This window comes from Meleagris gallopavo, chromosome 2 (assembly GCF_905368555.1).
Source record: "Meleagris gallopavo chromosome 2, MGAL_WU_HG_1.1, whole genome shotgun sequence".
NCBI classification, from domain to species: Eukaryota; Metazoa; Chordata; class Aves; order Galliformes; family Phasianidae; genus Meleagris; species Meleagris gallopavo.
In genome coordinates, this window is record NC_139405.1 from 88,664,060 (window position 1) to 88,679,102 (window position 15,043).

The 15,043-nt window shown below is 38.7% G+C and overlaps 1 protein-coding gene across 1 annotated transcript in view; it reads left to right on the forward strand.

Annotated features, from left to right (window-relative positions):
* Positions 1–15,043, forward strand: part of CSMD1 (CUB and Sushi multiple domains 1) — a 1,002,456-nt gene that overhangs the window by 322,709 nt on the left and 664,704 nt on the right. The window contains exon 3 of the mRNA XM_085217921.1: positions 4,209–4,321. Coding sequence (XP_085074047.1) covers positions 4,209–4,321 — 113 coding nt within the window. The remainder of the gene's footprint in view (positions 1–4,208; positions 4,322–15,043) is intronic.

Consider the following 15,043-nt stretch of genomic DNA (forward strand, 5'->3'; position numbering starts at 1 on the left):
TAGATAGCACCTTTTAAATATATTTCAGTGTGTTTAATTTAGTATTTGACGTCTGATGTAGCAAAGAGCTAGAGAGCTGCAATAAGGATGCTTTTTGATTTGCTTCACTTGCTATCAGCACCATTTTTGAGTTAGTGTCTCCCTGTACCTTTGTGTTTTTGTGTGGCATGGAAAGTTTGAACTTACAGTTTTCTTCATTCAAATAAAAGTTTAGAAATAGTGTGTAAATCCTGAAAGGTTATGATAGTGATGGCAGGCAGGTCTTTATTGTTTCATGAAACAGTTACTGACCTCCATACATTTCCAGCAGGAAGCTAAAGACAGCAGTGTTTTACCCTTAGCTGCTGTCAGTTAAGGCCTCAACAACCATTTCCTCATCTGCTCTTGTATGCACATTATGTGCTCCAGGCCCCTCAGCACCTTGGTAGCCTTGCAGTGGGCTTGCTGCAGCCTGTTAATGCCTGTTTTGTCCCAGAGAGTCCCCAGATGTTGCCTCACAAGTGGACATGTGAGCAGAGCCAGATGAATCTGCTGGGTATGCTATTGCTATGCTGTATCTTATATATGTATGTATGTAGACCATACTAAAAATATCTGAATGACAAGATCTGTGAAATGATACTGCAGAAAGAAATGTTTATTTCTCAGTTGAAGTCTGACTTCAATACTTGTGTTTTGTTGGGTTTTCTATTATAGGTTCTGTTTCTTCTGTATGGACCAGCCAACTGTAGTCCATTTATGGTTAAAAAGCATTTTAGTGTGTGCTTTGCGCAGATTAATGTTATTAAAAGTTAAGGAAATGGCAGTATTTTTAAGTATTGCCATATGTTCAGTATGAAGCAGTACAAGTTTATCAAATGGCAGTTTTATTAGTGGGGCTTCCTTAGCACAGACCTATCTGCTTTGAACTGCTCCCATTCTGGATGCAGTGAAGGCCTTGATATTAATTGCCAAAGTATATTTCTAGAGTAAAGGAACATTTGAGGGTGTGTGATTTCTTCTGCATGATAAAATGAATGTGCAAAACAAGTAATGATTCATCAGCTATAATTACGTAGCAAAAAATATTAGTAAGGGGAGAAAAAAGATTTGGTAGGTTAATACTGTTTTCCTTATGGAATTTACTTTGAAGTCTATGAATAATGCTCAAAATTTTAATCTATCTAGTTTTTCTATCAATTTCTTGGCATTTGATGTCACTTAATTTATTTGTATACAATGATGAAGGCTTTCAGAATTATTCTGGACAGCAAGAGTACTGCAGAGGCACTCAGATAACCTATTCACAGAATCACAGAATTGTAGGGGTTGGAAGGAACCTCTAGAGATCATCGAGACCAACCCCCCTGCCAAAGCAGGTTCCCTACACCAGGTCGCACAGGTAGGCGTCCAGGCGAGACTTGAATATCTCCAGGGAAGGAGACTCCACAACCTCCCTGGGCAGCCTGTTCCAGTGCTCCGTCACCCTCACCGTGAAGAAGTTCTTATGCACATTCGTGTGAAACTTCCTATGCTGCAGCTTATGTCCATTTCCCCTCGTCCTGTCTCCACGTACCACTGAAAAGAGACTGGCCTCACCACTATGGTCGCCACTCCTCAGATATTTATAAACCTGGATCAGGTCCCCTCTCAGTCATCTTTTCTCAAGGCTAAACAGACCCAGTTCACTTAGCCTTTCTTCATAGGGGAGATGCTCCAGGCCCTTCACCATTTTTGTGGCCCTCCGCTGGACTCTCTCCAAGAGATCCCTGTCTTTTTTGTACTGGGGAGCCCAGAACTGGACACAGTACTCCAGATGAGGCCTTACCAGGGCAGAGTAGAGGGGGAGGATCACCTCCCTCGACCTGCTGGACACGCTCTTCTTAATGCACTCCAGAATGCCATTGGCCTTTTTGGCCACGAGGGCACACTGCTGGCTCATGGCCAACCTGTTTTCCACCAGGACGCCCAGGTCCCTCTCTGCAGAGCTCCTCTCCAGCAGCTCATCCCCCAGCCTGTATTGGTGCATGCAATTATTCCTCCCTAGGTGTAAGACCCTACACTTGCTTTTGTTGATCCTCATCCGGTTTCTTACTGCCCAGCTCTCCAGCCTGTCCAGGTCTCGCTGAATGGCAGCACAGCCTTCAGGCGTGTCAGCCAATCCTCCCAACTTCGTATCATCAGCAAACTTGCTGAGGGTGGCCACTATCCCCTCATCAAGGTCATTGATGAAGATGTTGAACAAGACCGGACCCAGCACAGACCCCTGGGGGACACCACTGGTTACAGGTCTCCAGCCAGACTCTGCACCACCAGCGATGACCCTCTGCGCTCTGCCAGTCAGCCAGTTCTCAACCCACTTCAATTGAACAACAGAAACATAGAATTCTTCTATTTTAGATTTTCCTGTAATTTTTTTTTTTTTAGCATTGCAGTAACAATACATATGTTGAAAAAAGTATTTACAATCAATGTGTTGTTTCCTTCAAGTTTACTACATACCTACCTATTCCTAGGTCTGTAAGAAGTTTAGATATGGTGACTAAAGTTGTGAATGAACATATTTATCTTCATTTAATGTAAATTTCAATGTCAATTAGATGAAAAGATGACCTGGTATTTCGAAGGGGATATTATGGAAGCTATTTTTGTTAATGAGCTTGTGAAGAGTCCACATAATAGGAGTGACGCTTATTACCATAATAGAATCAAAACAGGAAGTCCTAGAAACAACAGCTCAAATGGGCTCAATTGGGGTCATAAATAGATAGAATCACAGGATTACTGAGGTTGGAAAAGACCTCCCAGGTCATCCATTTCGGCCATCCATCTACCACCAATATTTCCCCACTAAACCATGTCCTTTATTACATCTAAACATTTCTTCAACACGGTAACTTAAACACCTGCCTGAGCAGCCTGTTCCTGCATGTAACCCGTCTTGTAGAGAAGAAGTTTTTCCTAATATCCAACCTGAATCACCCCTGGCACAACTGGAGGGTATTCCCTCATTGCTAGTTAGGCAGGAGGAGGAAGCTGACACCCACCTCACCACATTCTCCTTTTATGTAGCTGTAGAGAACAATAAGGTCTCCCCTGAGTCTTTTTTTTCTCTGGGCTAAACAATCCTAGTTCCCTCAGCTGCTCCTCCTAAGACTTGTGCTCCAGAGCCCTTACCATTTTGTTGTCATTATGAATCAAACCCTTATCAAGTGGAGCAAATACTGACCAGGAATGATGTAGCTGAATTGTGTAGTTCTGCGTTTATGTAATGACTTCTTTTTGAGTTTCTTTCTTCCTTTCCCCCCCCCCCCTTGCTTATGAATTGTGAAGCATTGAAGCTAAGTTATATCTTTCTGTGTTTCATCTTGGTTTTTCCTCCTTCCCCTGCAATAGATACTAGTTTCCTAAAACAGAGCACTTTGAAACCCTTCTCAAAGAAAGGGAAAACATGCGTGTAAGATCAGAAAATACATATCCTAAATTAATAATGAACTGTCATAACTGTGCATTACAGATGTAGGGCAGTAGTGATCACCACTATTATTTATTAAATAGAACAAGAAGAATGCTTCTCTAAAAACTGTAACATCTAGATAGATAGTGAAGGTGACAGAACATACAGAAGCCTGAATGTAAGATGTAGCAAGCTGCAAGGTAGTTCCACAGTTTTGGGTTTGAGGAAAAAGTTGTATTGGTTAGGTCCAGAATTGGAGTAAACGAGGTGTAAAGAAATGAAAGTAATAAGTTGACAAGTACACAGAAGGTGAAAAGATTAGAGCAAACTGTTAATTAGTGCATGGGAGACAACATTTAAAAAGGAATAAATTGCAAAAAGCTTTCCTGACTTACGTTGATTTGACTAGATGCCTTCCTCTGTACTTATTAAAGCTCTTCTCACTCACTCTGATCTCTGACTCATCCAAGTTGCTGTTTGTTTTCCAAAACTCAGAATTGGAAAGACAAGGCAGCAGATGACTGGTGTAATTCAGGCATGGATTTTTGTCTTGGATGTTTTCACATGTGAGAGTTAAAGGTGGTCTGAAAGAAAGTGAGTCTGTGAAATTATTAATTATTCAAATTAAAATATATCAAAGTTTTATTTAATTATTTATGTTTCCTCTTCTGGAAGTGTAAGATATAAGGCTAACCAGGTCTATTGGTGAGAGGAGAGCTTTAATTTATTTCTTTTAAAGGTTTTATTTATTTGTATCTCTTTTATTGCACAGGTTATCCGGATTTCAACTTCCATCATCTATTGTGAGCACAGGTTCTATCCTCACCCTCTGTTTCACCACAGACTTTGCTGTCAGTGCTCAAGGTTTCAAAGCTATCTATGAAGGTAAGAAGGATTTTCTTATTTGGTCTTTTACTTGGAATACATTTTTGATGCTGAAACATTTCCATTTTCATTGTTTAGGGTTTGAATTATCATTGACAATTGCATAACCTTTTTTCTGGCATATTTAAACGCTACTACATCGTGGACAAAGTCTTCATTTTGACATTTAATTCAATCTAACTAATACTTTAATTTCAGCTGGGATTTTTAATCAAATTTGTCAGGTTTCTAAAGCTGGATTAGGAAATGCTTACATATAAATGGGTTTCTTGTTATTTCCTGAATTTCTTTTGACAGCTTCTTTAGGCAGTGCCTGACTAGAGGGGTTTAATGATAAAAATGGAAAAAGAGAAGGATGTTAACTGGTCCTGAAAATCAATAGATAATCTTCTAGTGGTGAAAACTTGTATATGTATGTATGTTATATTCTGTGTATTCTTTTCCTTTATTCTCCAAAACCAAAGCGAGTTCTGTGGAAGATACTAGAGTACAGTGATGACTGCACAATTCTGGGAGGAAAAAATAAGTCCAAGCATTTCATATCTTCTAGTGTTAACCAAAAGCTAAGCTCATAAAATTGGACTGGATCAGTTTTTGTAATGTGGTAACTTGTACAAAAAGTTTTGAGATCTGCAAACTTTGGGAAAATGATCAGATACAGTGGTATTAAGTCAGTTGCTTATGCTTGGGGAGCGAGGATGGTTTGAGTGTAAGTTCAGAATTGTATTTAAACTCTTGTGTAAATGTTAGCTTGGTTGTTTGTGCTTAATTTTCTGTACTTTTTCCTGATTGGGATTGGTTGCTTATCAGTTTGTCTTTCTGTGGTATTTCTTTCTCTTTTGCTTATTCCTCTAAAGCTTTGTCAGCTGAATAGCAAGAATGTCTCCATCTTTTTTTTGTTTGTTTGATTTAAGTTTGGATGAGGGCTGTGGTGAAAGGCTAGGAAAGTTAAATATTTTTCAAGTTTTATTAAGTAAGTTGAGAAGGAACATTGGTCATCAAAAACCAGCAGCTGCTACCTTAGTCTGAAGTTGCTTTCTACCTAGATGTGTCTTTCTCTTCTAGCAGTTGCATATGGTAATATACTTCATCCTTCTATGCAAGCTAAGCAGTTGTTTTTTTCGTATGGAAAAAGATGGTGAAGAATGCTAAAAGATGTCTTGACTGTCATCTTGGGAGCACACGCACAGAGCCACAGGCTGTAATATAATGACACTTCCTGCTGGCCTACTTTCTTGTAAAAACCACAGCAGGAAGATCTGTAATTAACAGCGACAGATAGCACCACTCGCTGGTTAAACGATGTTGCCCATTTTGAGATTTAATGCTGTAAATCTGGTGTTGTCCACAGGCTTTAAGTTGTCTTCAGAATATGACAACCAACTCCCAAAGTACGGTGGATGTCATTTAACAGAGAGCATTGTAATTTATGGACAAGCAGTGGGGGTGTGTGGCTTGGGAAGGATTTGCAGTAGTGGGGTGTTAGGAGTTCGTTTTCTGAAAATTGGGAGTGATTTCTTTATCAAACTCATAACTGCTATAAGGGACAATAGAGTCACTGAAAATGTATAGTTTTTAAAAATCCTATAACTCTCCCTGACTACTCATTTTTATTTTTTGCTACTATGCCATATGTAATTTTGTAAGTAGGTAGGTGATCGGTCTCTCTGAGACAACTGAATACAACCCAGATGTTAATAGTCACTGCAGATCTTAATAGCTGCTCTGCTGGCTGCCTATCCCTAAGCTAGTTTGCTTTTAGTAAAAGTATCTATCTGTCCCTGGTGTTAGCTTGCTCTTTATTCTTCTCTGGAGTAAGTGAATTACTACTCAGTTGGAAGCATTGGGAGGACTCATGTGCCACTGGTTGCTGCCATTTAAGATTTTGGGACACCATGGTTGTAACAACTTGAGAAATGCAGTTTTAAACATCTTAACTGAAGGGAAGCTTTAACAGCATGTCAGCTGGCAGAGGCAGCATGTTTAAAAAAATAATAAAATATATTTATAATAACACCTAAGGGAGTGATTTTTTTAATTTTTTAATTTTTTTTTTTTTTTTTTTTGTAACAGATTTTTGGATGGAAGGTAGAAGATTCAAAAATAGTTATTTCAAACGGGAAAGTGCCCTTGTGTCCCTGTGTAAAGGGAGGCAAAGGAAACATCCTGGTGTTGTACCACTTGTCTTACAGTAGTGGATGAAGCAGGTCTGAAAACTCCAAACTAATTAATTTGCATAAACTTCCCATATTCTGGGAATCTGCAGAAGTGGTATTTTTTTTTTAACACTTTTGATAGATCACTCTTTCACAAGCATGTGAAAACATCTTATTAGGATTGCTATCTTCATACATTCAAAAAATGTAACTGATAAGTGTCTTCAAAGTTGTCTATGCTACTGAAAGTCAATACTTTTAATGTGATCATGTTGGGTGGCTTGACAGCAGTCACTCCTGACAAACAGGAAGGATTCTCTGCTATGCTGAACTTATGCTTTTCAGAGCAGAGGCAGTACTGTTGGGAGGCTTCTCTCCCTTACTGTCTGAAAGATACTCTTTTGAACTTACACTGTAGTGGCTGAGGTTAGGGCACTGAACCAGGAAAGAAGGTATGTGAACCACCTTTCAACAGCCTCTGAGGAAATACGCCAGCACCCACTGCAGGGAGAGAGCACTGCATGCCGTTGGCTGAGCTGAGATTCAATTTCATCTGTTCTAGTGAATATATTCCCAATTCCCCGCTTCCTGTGCAGAAATGAAATACTTGAGTCCTTTGTGTTTTTGCAATATGTAAAAACAATGAAGCTAGTGAAATCACATACTAGTATCCTGAGCATTTGAACGTTATTTGAACCTATCTGACGCTGCCTGCTGTCATCCATATGCCACATGAATATTTATACTTAACGAAACCTGATTTTGCAGCAGTACTCCAGCAAGAGCCATCTATTAGTGTTAACAAGACACTGATGTGGCTAGGCAGTTGCCTGGATCATAGACTGAAATGTAGGTTTCCTTATTGTATCGTTACTTCATCAGGTTTATAGGTCTGCTTATATGAGACTACTGTTTTTAACTACAACATTGATAATACTGCAGTCTTCCTCAGTGCAAATGGGATGCTTGAATTATTCTTATTTTCTGACAACTTTCATCCATGGGATTTTGAGACGTATCACCAATATTTATACATTTCAGAAGTAGTAAGTTCAGTTCAACTTAATCAGCTAAACAATTTATTGACCATTCTTGTCACTTATGGGTAATAATTAAATCTAATTCTAAAGATTTGGGAATTGAATTCTGTTTCTGTACTGTGTTTTTTGTTGGCAATACTTTACATTGTAAGAACATTACATTTAGCCCTTAGTGGAGAAAGGGAAGAACAGTAATATACTTGCAACTGGTGCAATTTTCTTTAATTTCCTTGTAAAATCCATTTATTTCCTGTTTCTTGAATGGAAATAACAAACTATTTTTTTTTAAGATGCTTTGAGTGCAATAAATTTCAGCACAGTTGTATTGTTCAGTAATTTTCTCTGGAAAGTTCAGAAGTGTTCCTCAGATGAAGAACACCTGTGTATAGTTGGAAATAAAACAACAACAGCAAAAAATCCTCTTTGGAATGTGGGCAATATCTGAAATGTTTTGCACATATATACTTCAAATAATGCATGGTAAAATGGTTATATGATCTTTCTTATGCCAAAGTATTTTCTGCTGTGTATTTGCTCAAGGAATGAAGTTGTTAAGAACACAACATTATGAAAGTTGGAAAAACTTAATTCTTGGTATGCTGTTAGTCCTGTTCCAACAGCTGCACATGCTGGGAGCCCCAGGCCTGGGCACAGTACTCCAGATGGGGCCCCTGGAGGGCAGAGCAGAGGGTAGCAGTGGCCTCTGTCTCCCTACTGGCCATCTCTCTTTTGATGCAGCCCAGGATACCATTCAGGATATACTGCCTTCTGCTATTACGCACGAATGTGCGTAAGAACTTCTTCACGGTGAGGGTGACGGAGCACTGGAACAGGCTGCCCAGGGAGGTTGTGGAGTCTCCTTCTCTGGAGATATTCAAGTCTCGCCTGGACGCCTACCTGTGCGACCTGGTGTAGGGGACCTGCTTTGGCAGGAGGGTTGGTCTCGATGATCTCTAGAGGTCCCTTCCAACCCCTACAATTCTGTGATTCTGTGATTCTACTAAACACTAGATAGCCCTTAGCAATCATTGGCTCATTTTAGACTACCTTGATTTTGGTTGTGGCTGATGTTGTTTTTGCTTTTAAATGTATGAAATGTTGTAAGATGTGTTGTGTAGAGTTTGTGGACAGTGTTCAAGTCTGTTATAACTGGTTTGTTTAATGTGTGCTAGTACCTTTTCTTTGATCTTTGTTCTACGGTAGCAGATTTTCTTTGCCCAAGAAGGAACTCTTGCATTTTCCTCTATCTTACCTGCCGTTAGGATATACTGCCCTTTTTTTCTTTCAGTCTTTGAATTCTCGAAGCTTTCTACTCACACGCAGCATTAACATTTATACTGGCAGTCACGTCTTCCTGCCTTGTGGATCTTCCCTGAAGCTTTTAAAATTCTTTTCAGCATCAGCAGCAGAATATGGTGATATGCTTCCACAGTGAATTCTTTGAAGAATTTTTTTTTCCTCTTGTTTCTTGTCCCTGAATGTTTGTCACTTGGTGTGTTTTTTATATTAATTATTTTGAGTGAATATTCTAAACTACCCTTTTTTAAAATCGTTGAAACTCTTCCTCACCCAGGTTGGAGACAATAGCCTCTTGTAATGACACTATGAGTTCAGATAGTTATCTTGACGCTGTGGTTTCCCCATCAGCAAGGACGCAGTCAAAATATCAGGCCTCAGGGCTTAAGCTAACATTCCTCCTTCACTCAGTTTCTCCAATGGGAGCCTATGATTCTATGATTCTATTCTGTGATTGGTTTGTTTGCTTTTCCTCAAGTACCCAAATATCTCTAAAGCCCTTTTCATAGAATCATAGTATAACCAGGGTTGAAAAAGACCTCAAAGATTATCTAGTTTCAACCCCCCTGCTATGTGCAGGGTTGCTATGTGCCAGGCTGTCCAGAGCCATATCCAGCCTGGCCTTGAATGCCTCCAGGGATAGGGCATCCACAACTCCCTTGGGCAACCTGTTCGACTACGTGACCACCCTCTGTGTGGAAAAACTTCCTCCTAATATCTAACCTAAACCTCCCCTGCCTCAGTTTAAGACCATTCCCCCTTGTCCTATCACTATCAACCCATGTAATCAGCTGTTCCCCCTCCTGCTTATACACTGTCTTCAAGGACTGGAAGGCTACAATGAGGTCTCCCTGGAGCCTTCTCTTCTCCAAGCTAAACAATCCCAGTTCACTCAACCTTTCCTCATAGGAGAGGTGCTCCAGCCCTCTGATCATCTTAGTGGCCTTCCTCTGAACCCATTCCAAGAGCTCCACGTCCTTCGTGTACTGGGGGCCCCAGGCCTAGATGTAGTACTCCAGATGGGGTCTCACAAGAGCTGAGTAGAGGGGGACAATCACCTCCCTCTCCCTGCTGGCCACCCCTTTTTTAATGCAGCCCAGAACGCAGTTGGCCTTCTGGGCTGCAATTGCTCTGCTGGCTCATGTCCAGCTTCTCATCCATCAGGACCCCCAAGTCCTTCTCCGCAGGGCTGCTCTCCAGGAGATCTGCCCCCAGTTTATATAAATACCTGAGATTGCCCCGACCCAAGTGCAGCACCCTGCACTTGGCCTTGTTGAACCTCTTTAGGTTCACATGGGCCCACTTCACCAGCCTGTCCAGGTTCCTCTGGATGGCTTCCCTTCGCCTGTGTCGTTGATGAAGATGTTGAAGAGCACCGGTCCCAAGACTGAGCTTTTGGGGGCATCACTCGTGACTGGCCTCCACCCTGACATAGAACCACTGATCACAACCCTTTGGCTGTGTCCAGCCAACCAGTTCTTAATCCATTGAACAGTTCATCCTTCAAATCCATACCTCTCCAGTTTAGAGAGAAGGATGTGATGAGGGACCATGTCAAAGGCTTTGCAGCAGTCCAGGTAGATGACATCCGTTGCCCTTCCCCTGTCCGCTGATGCTGTCACTCCATCTAAGAATGTAACTCTTTTTCACAGGGCTGCTAAACAACAGGGTTTTCCTGCTTAACTGCCTATGAGTTAATAGCTGTAGAGTTTTTGAAACAAACTATCCTGCATTGGTAAGAGTGGTCACTACTCCATGGAATGATCATGTTCAGGACATGCTCCTTTATAATGCCTCAATAACATGAAGCAAATAACTCATACTGAAAGTGGGAAGTTAATTTGGCAGGCCAGTTGACAAGACAACCAAGTTTTATAAAATGTAGGTACATAACTATCCCCTTTAGGTGTAAAATTAAGTAGTAATGGTTGAAAATCTGAGATACTACTAAACTCTGTCTTACTCATAGGTAGCATGATATCTTTAACTATTTTCTAATGTGATTTTCAGAGAAAAGTGCAATTTAAATTTAGGTCTTCATCTTTTTAAAGGGGGAAGGCTCAGACTAGGTTTTTGTTTTAAATAGCATTTATCAGGTAGTGAAAGAAAAACTACCGGTACTATAGTAAAATAACTTTTGTATTCTTATGAAAGCATTCTTGCAGATACACATCTTGCATTGTAGTTAACCATAGATTGTCTTTGGCCATAACATCTATTAACAGGCTAATGTATTTGCTTTTCTGTTTTTGTGTCTTGCTTACTCTTTTTGTGGTTATCTTCTCAAAGTGAGATCTGTGTAAAAGCGTTGGAACTGTTTGTTTTTGGACACGAAGAAGTAAACTGAAAGTTTTAAATAGTGAAGTACAGATTGAAATGGGATCTGTTTAAGCTGAAATTTCAAGTTCCATCTCTATGGAGCTGAAGTAATTGTTTTCTCTGAATGAAGTTGAGTACAGGTTTTCTTAATAAATTCAGATGACCAATACTGACTGCAGTGCTTGCACAGAAAAACAAAACAACCAACGTTTTTTCCCTTTTGAAACTTCCTTAAAAGTAACTTTTTTTTTTTTGAAGGATACAGTCTGAATTGCTGTTCATGATCTCATAAAGGAAGGAATCCTAGGGCATTAAAAAATAAAACTGATGCTTTTGGATCAGAATATGGCATAATGTGTGTTAGCAGAATCTTGGGGCAGGTAACTCCTCATAACTAATCTAGAGTGATGACTTAGTTGTCAGAAGTATTCACTTCTGGTGTAACAGTTGTAGAAAAGTATCTTTTTTTTTTTTTAATGCATGTGTATTCAGAGAACAAAAGAGATGTAAGTTTTTCTGTGAGGAGGAACAGGTAAATAAAAAAACCTGTTTGTGTATTGAAGAGTGCGAGTAGATCTAAAATATATGTGCATAGATCTGAAAAATATTTGAAATAATAAATCTGAGTAACTGAAGCTGTTATGTAGAGGCAGGTACTTGTCTGCTCTTTTGCATCTCACATGAATCAATATTTTTTGGGGGATAAGTAATGATAACTGTATTTAAAACAACTGTACTCCATACCTCCCTTTGTTCACACAAATCACAGGGAAGAAGTGGAAATTCCTTTTTCTGGTTTAAAAATAAAAAACAAAAAATCAACAAAACAATTTCCTTGCAGCAATGCTTGAAGGACCAGAAGTCAAAAATCTGGATTGTTATTTCCTGGACTGCTGAGGGCAGAAACTTCAGAACTGGAAGTTCTAGGAATTTCTTTCCTGGGAGGAAGTGTGTAATGAAACTTTATATGATTGAATAAGTCCTACTTGAATTGAAGAAAATAAAATGAAATTCTGTAGAACTTGCTATCAATGTTTTTTTTTTGTTTGTTTGCTTTTAGTTGTTGTTTTTTTTTAATCCTAAAGGAAAGAAGAATTCTGTAAGAAGTTTGCTTGCTATGTTATTTCACTGTTGAGCTATGCCTGCTGAATTATGCTTTCCAGCTTGAGTAGCTCAATCTCTAATGTAAAGACAGCCTTTGTGTTGCTATTAGCTGTTGAAAAGGGGATTACATGATTTAAGATGGTTTTGGAACTGTCTTTTTGGCTGCCTCTGATTCTGGAAGTAGAGATTATTTTTGTGCCTTCTAGTGACTTATTGATCCCTTTTAACATTACTGTTAGTTGGTTCTTATGCAAAGGGCAGTAACAAACTTGGTGTTGATGATAGTTATTTAGTGGGGTTGTAAGCCTCGCTCCCCAAAACTTGTTCTCCTATTTGGGATCACAAATACAATAGCAAAATGATTTCAGAAAGAGCAGTAGGATTAGTAAAGCAACTGGTCACTGAGCAATAATGTCAGAACTCCTATAATTCTGAAATAGTGTTGGATTTTATTTTTTAATTCAGCCAAATAAGTAATGTATGGAATACATGTTTTCTCAAAGTACTTCTCTAAAACAAGTCATGCAGCATAACTCAACATAACTGGCATTTTTGTTTCTTCCATTTTACAGGCAAATAGGATTTGAGGGAATAATTTTTCGTGTTCATAGTCTTATAATTTGATTAGAGATACAATTTCAGTTAAGCAGCCTGTATCTCAGTCCAATCATTACCTTGAATTTCCTGTAAACAGTGTCTTCTACCAATACCGAGATGTCAATATCAAGAAAGCGTGCTGGTTACATAAGTTGCCTATATTCTGTTCATGTTTTATTTTTCCTGAAATCTACATTATTTACTTTATTTGTCAAGAAAGTTGTTTGTTTCTTTGACTGCTACAAAGGAAAAGTTGAGCTGAGAATTTCTCTCTCGGAAAATAAATACATTCTCAGCCATAGTTATCTGATTTCTAGTTTGTAGTAGAGCCTCTTTTTGAGCTTATTTTTCTTCATTATATAAACTGAGCTTTTAATTCTAGATGCAATTTCTGACTTAAAAAAAAAAAAAGTCTCTGCAGTCTCTGCATGCTATAAGAGTTACTTTTGCTGACCACTTTGTACTTGTTTATACTTGCTTTACGGCCCTACTTGATGTGGCAAGGATGGCTTATGTTGGTTTTTGTGTCTTTTCTTGTTTAAAAAAAAAAATTAGTATCAGTTTCATCTGGAAACACTGCCTGCAAACTTTTATTCCTTTTAAACTGACAATGTTTAGACTTTTGCAGAGTGAAATCATTATTTTTAAAATAAGCCTTTGGGTTGGGAGGCCAGAAAATAAAACCTTGTCTTTGTTACCTTATGGAAGCCAGCAGCCATCATCCTGATTAATTAAATGTAGCACAATCTATTACTGCAGATGATAGTTATGTAAATACAGCTACACGCCTTGCTTTTCATCTTCTGTTGTATAGCTTTAAACTATTAATAACTTTATTTAAAGTAAGCACTACATTTCAACTGATATTTAAGAACTGTTAAGACCATCACATAATCTTCACCTTGTGTATGTTGGAAGGCAAAGCTGTCATACAATATTACTGGACCAATGTGTATATTGCCTTTGTGAATATCAATTATTTATTCACCCAAATAATGTCATGAATTTCATTAAGTATACTTAATTGCTATAAATGAGTTAGCAAAACTGCCCTGAGTACTTGCTATTAAGAATATTCTATCCTGTATATATTGAAAGACTTCCTGACAACTATATTTCATTACTCATGCATGATAGATTTCTAAGATATCTTGCCTTAAGGTTCTTCGAAGCTGGCTTATTGGATTGACCTGAAAAGTGCCATGAGAGGCATAGAAGGCTACACGATCTTCTTGACTTTTAGATCTCTGCTTTTCTTATGCTTGTTTAACAGGACAAGGCACATCTGTGTGGTGTCAGTGGATTATAAAAACAAAATCATAAGAATGTTAAAACTGCAGGTTTGGATGTACTGAATCTTGTGTGTGCAGTAGTGTGTGTGTGTGTAAAACCAAGCAATATTATTTGCTACAATTAATCTTAAATACCTAATAATTATTAATCCAGATCAAGCTTTAATGAAAAGGAAAAAACAAGAACAGCAGCGCAGTTTAAAAAAATGTGCACACACATTACTTATGTTCTGCTTTGTTTTCTAGTGTTATGTTCACCCTCTCTGCTCCTCTGGTTCCTCTAGTTTCTTCTTTGTCACTTTAGGATGTGGTTGAGGTCATTTTTGTGCACTTGCAAAATTTTATACCTTTCTTCAGTGCTCTGCATTTCCATGCTGTATCTGTATCTTCTTATACAGTGACTCTTATGCAAGTTGGATATTGCTACTTTGTTGTCTTTGATACTCCTAAAACCAATTTTGTTGGGGTCTGTATTTCTTCAACCTCCTAAAAGTTGTTTGTATCTGTGGAGTTTCCAGTGCCAAGTCCATTCTTCCTTTCTTCATGTACTTCCCGGTGCTGCCTCCTACATCTCCGCTTCTCAAAGCCTTTGCAGTCAAACCAGGCCTTTAATTTCCTTTAAGCTATAATTGTGTTCACTTCACACAGAATAATTGTTTGATACAATTATCTATATAAAACAATGCAACCATAGGGGTGGGAGGGAGGTGGATGTTAGCCTTAGACATCTGGTCAATTAAAGAAATTATTGTCACAGCTAAACCAAATGAAATAATGCTGCAGGCAAGTTGGGAGAAGTTTAGATAGGGCAAGATTGACCATAGTAAGCACTGGTTTTAATTAGAAACTTGTTCACACAGATGTATTGTTACAAAACATTGTATGCATAAATCAGTTTCTTCCCCTAATAAAGGTTAG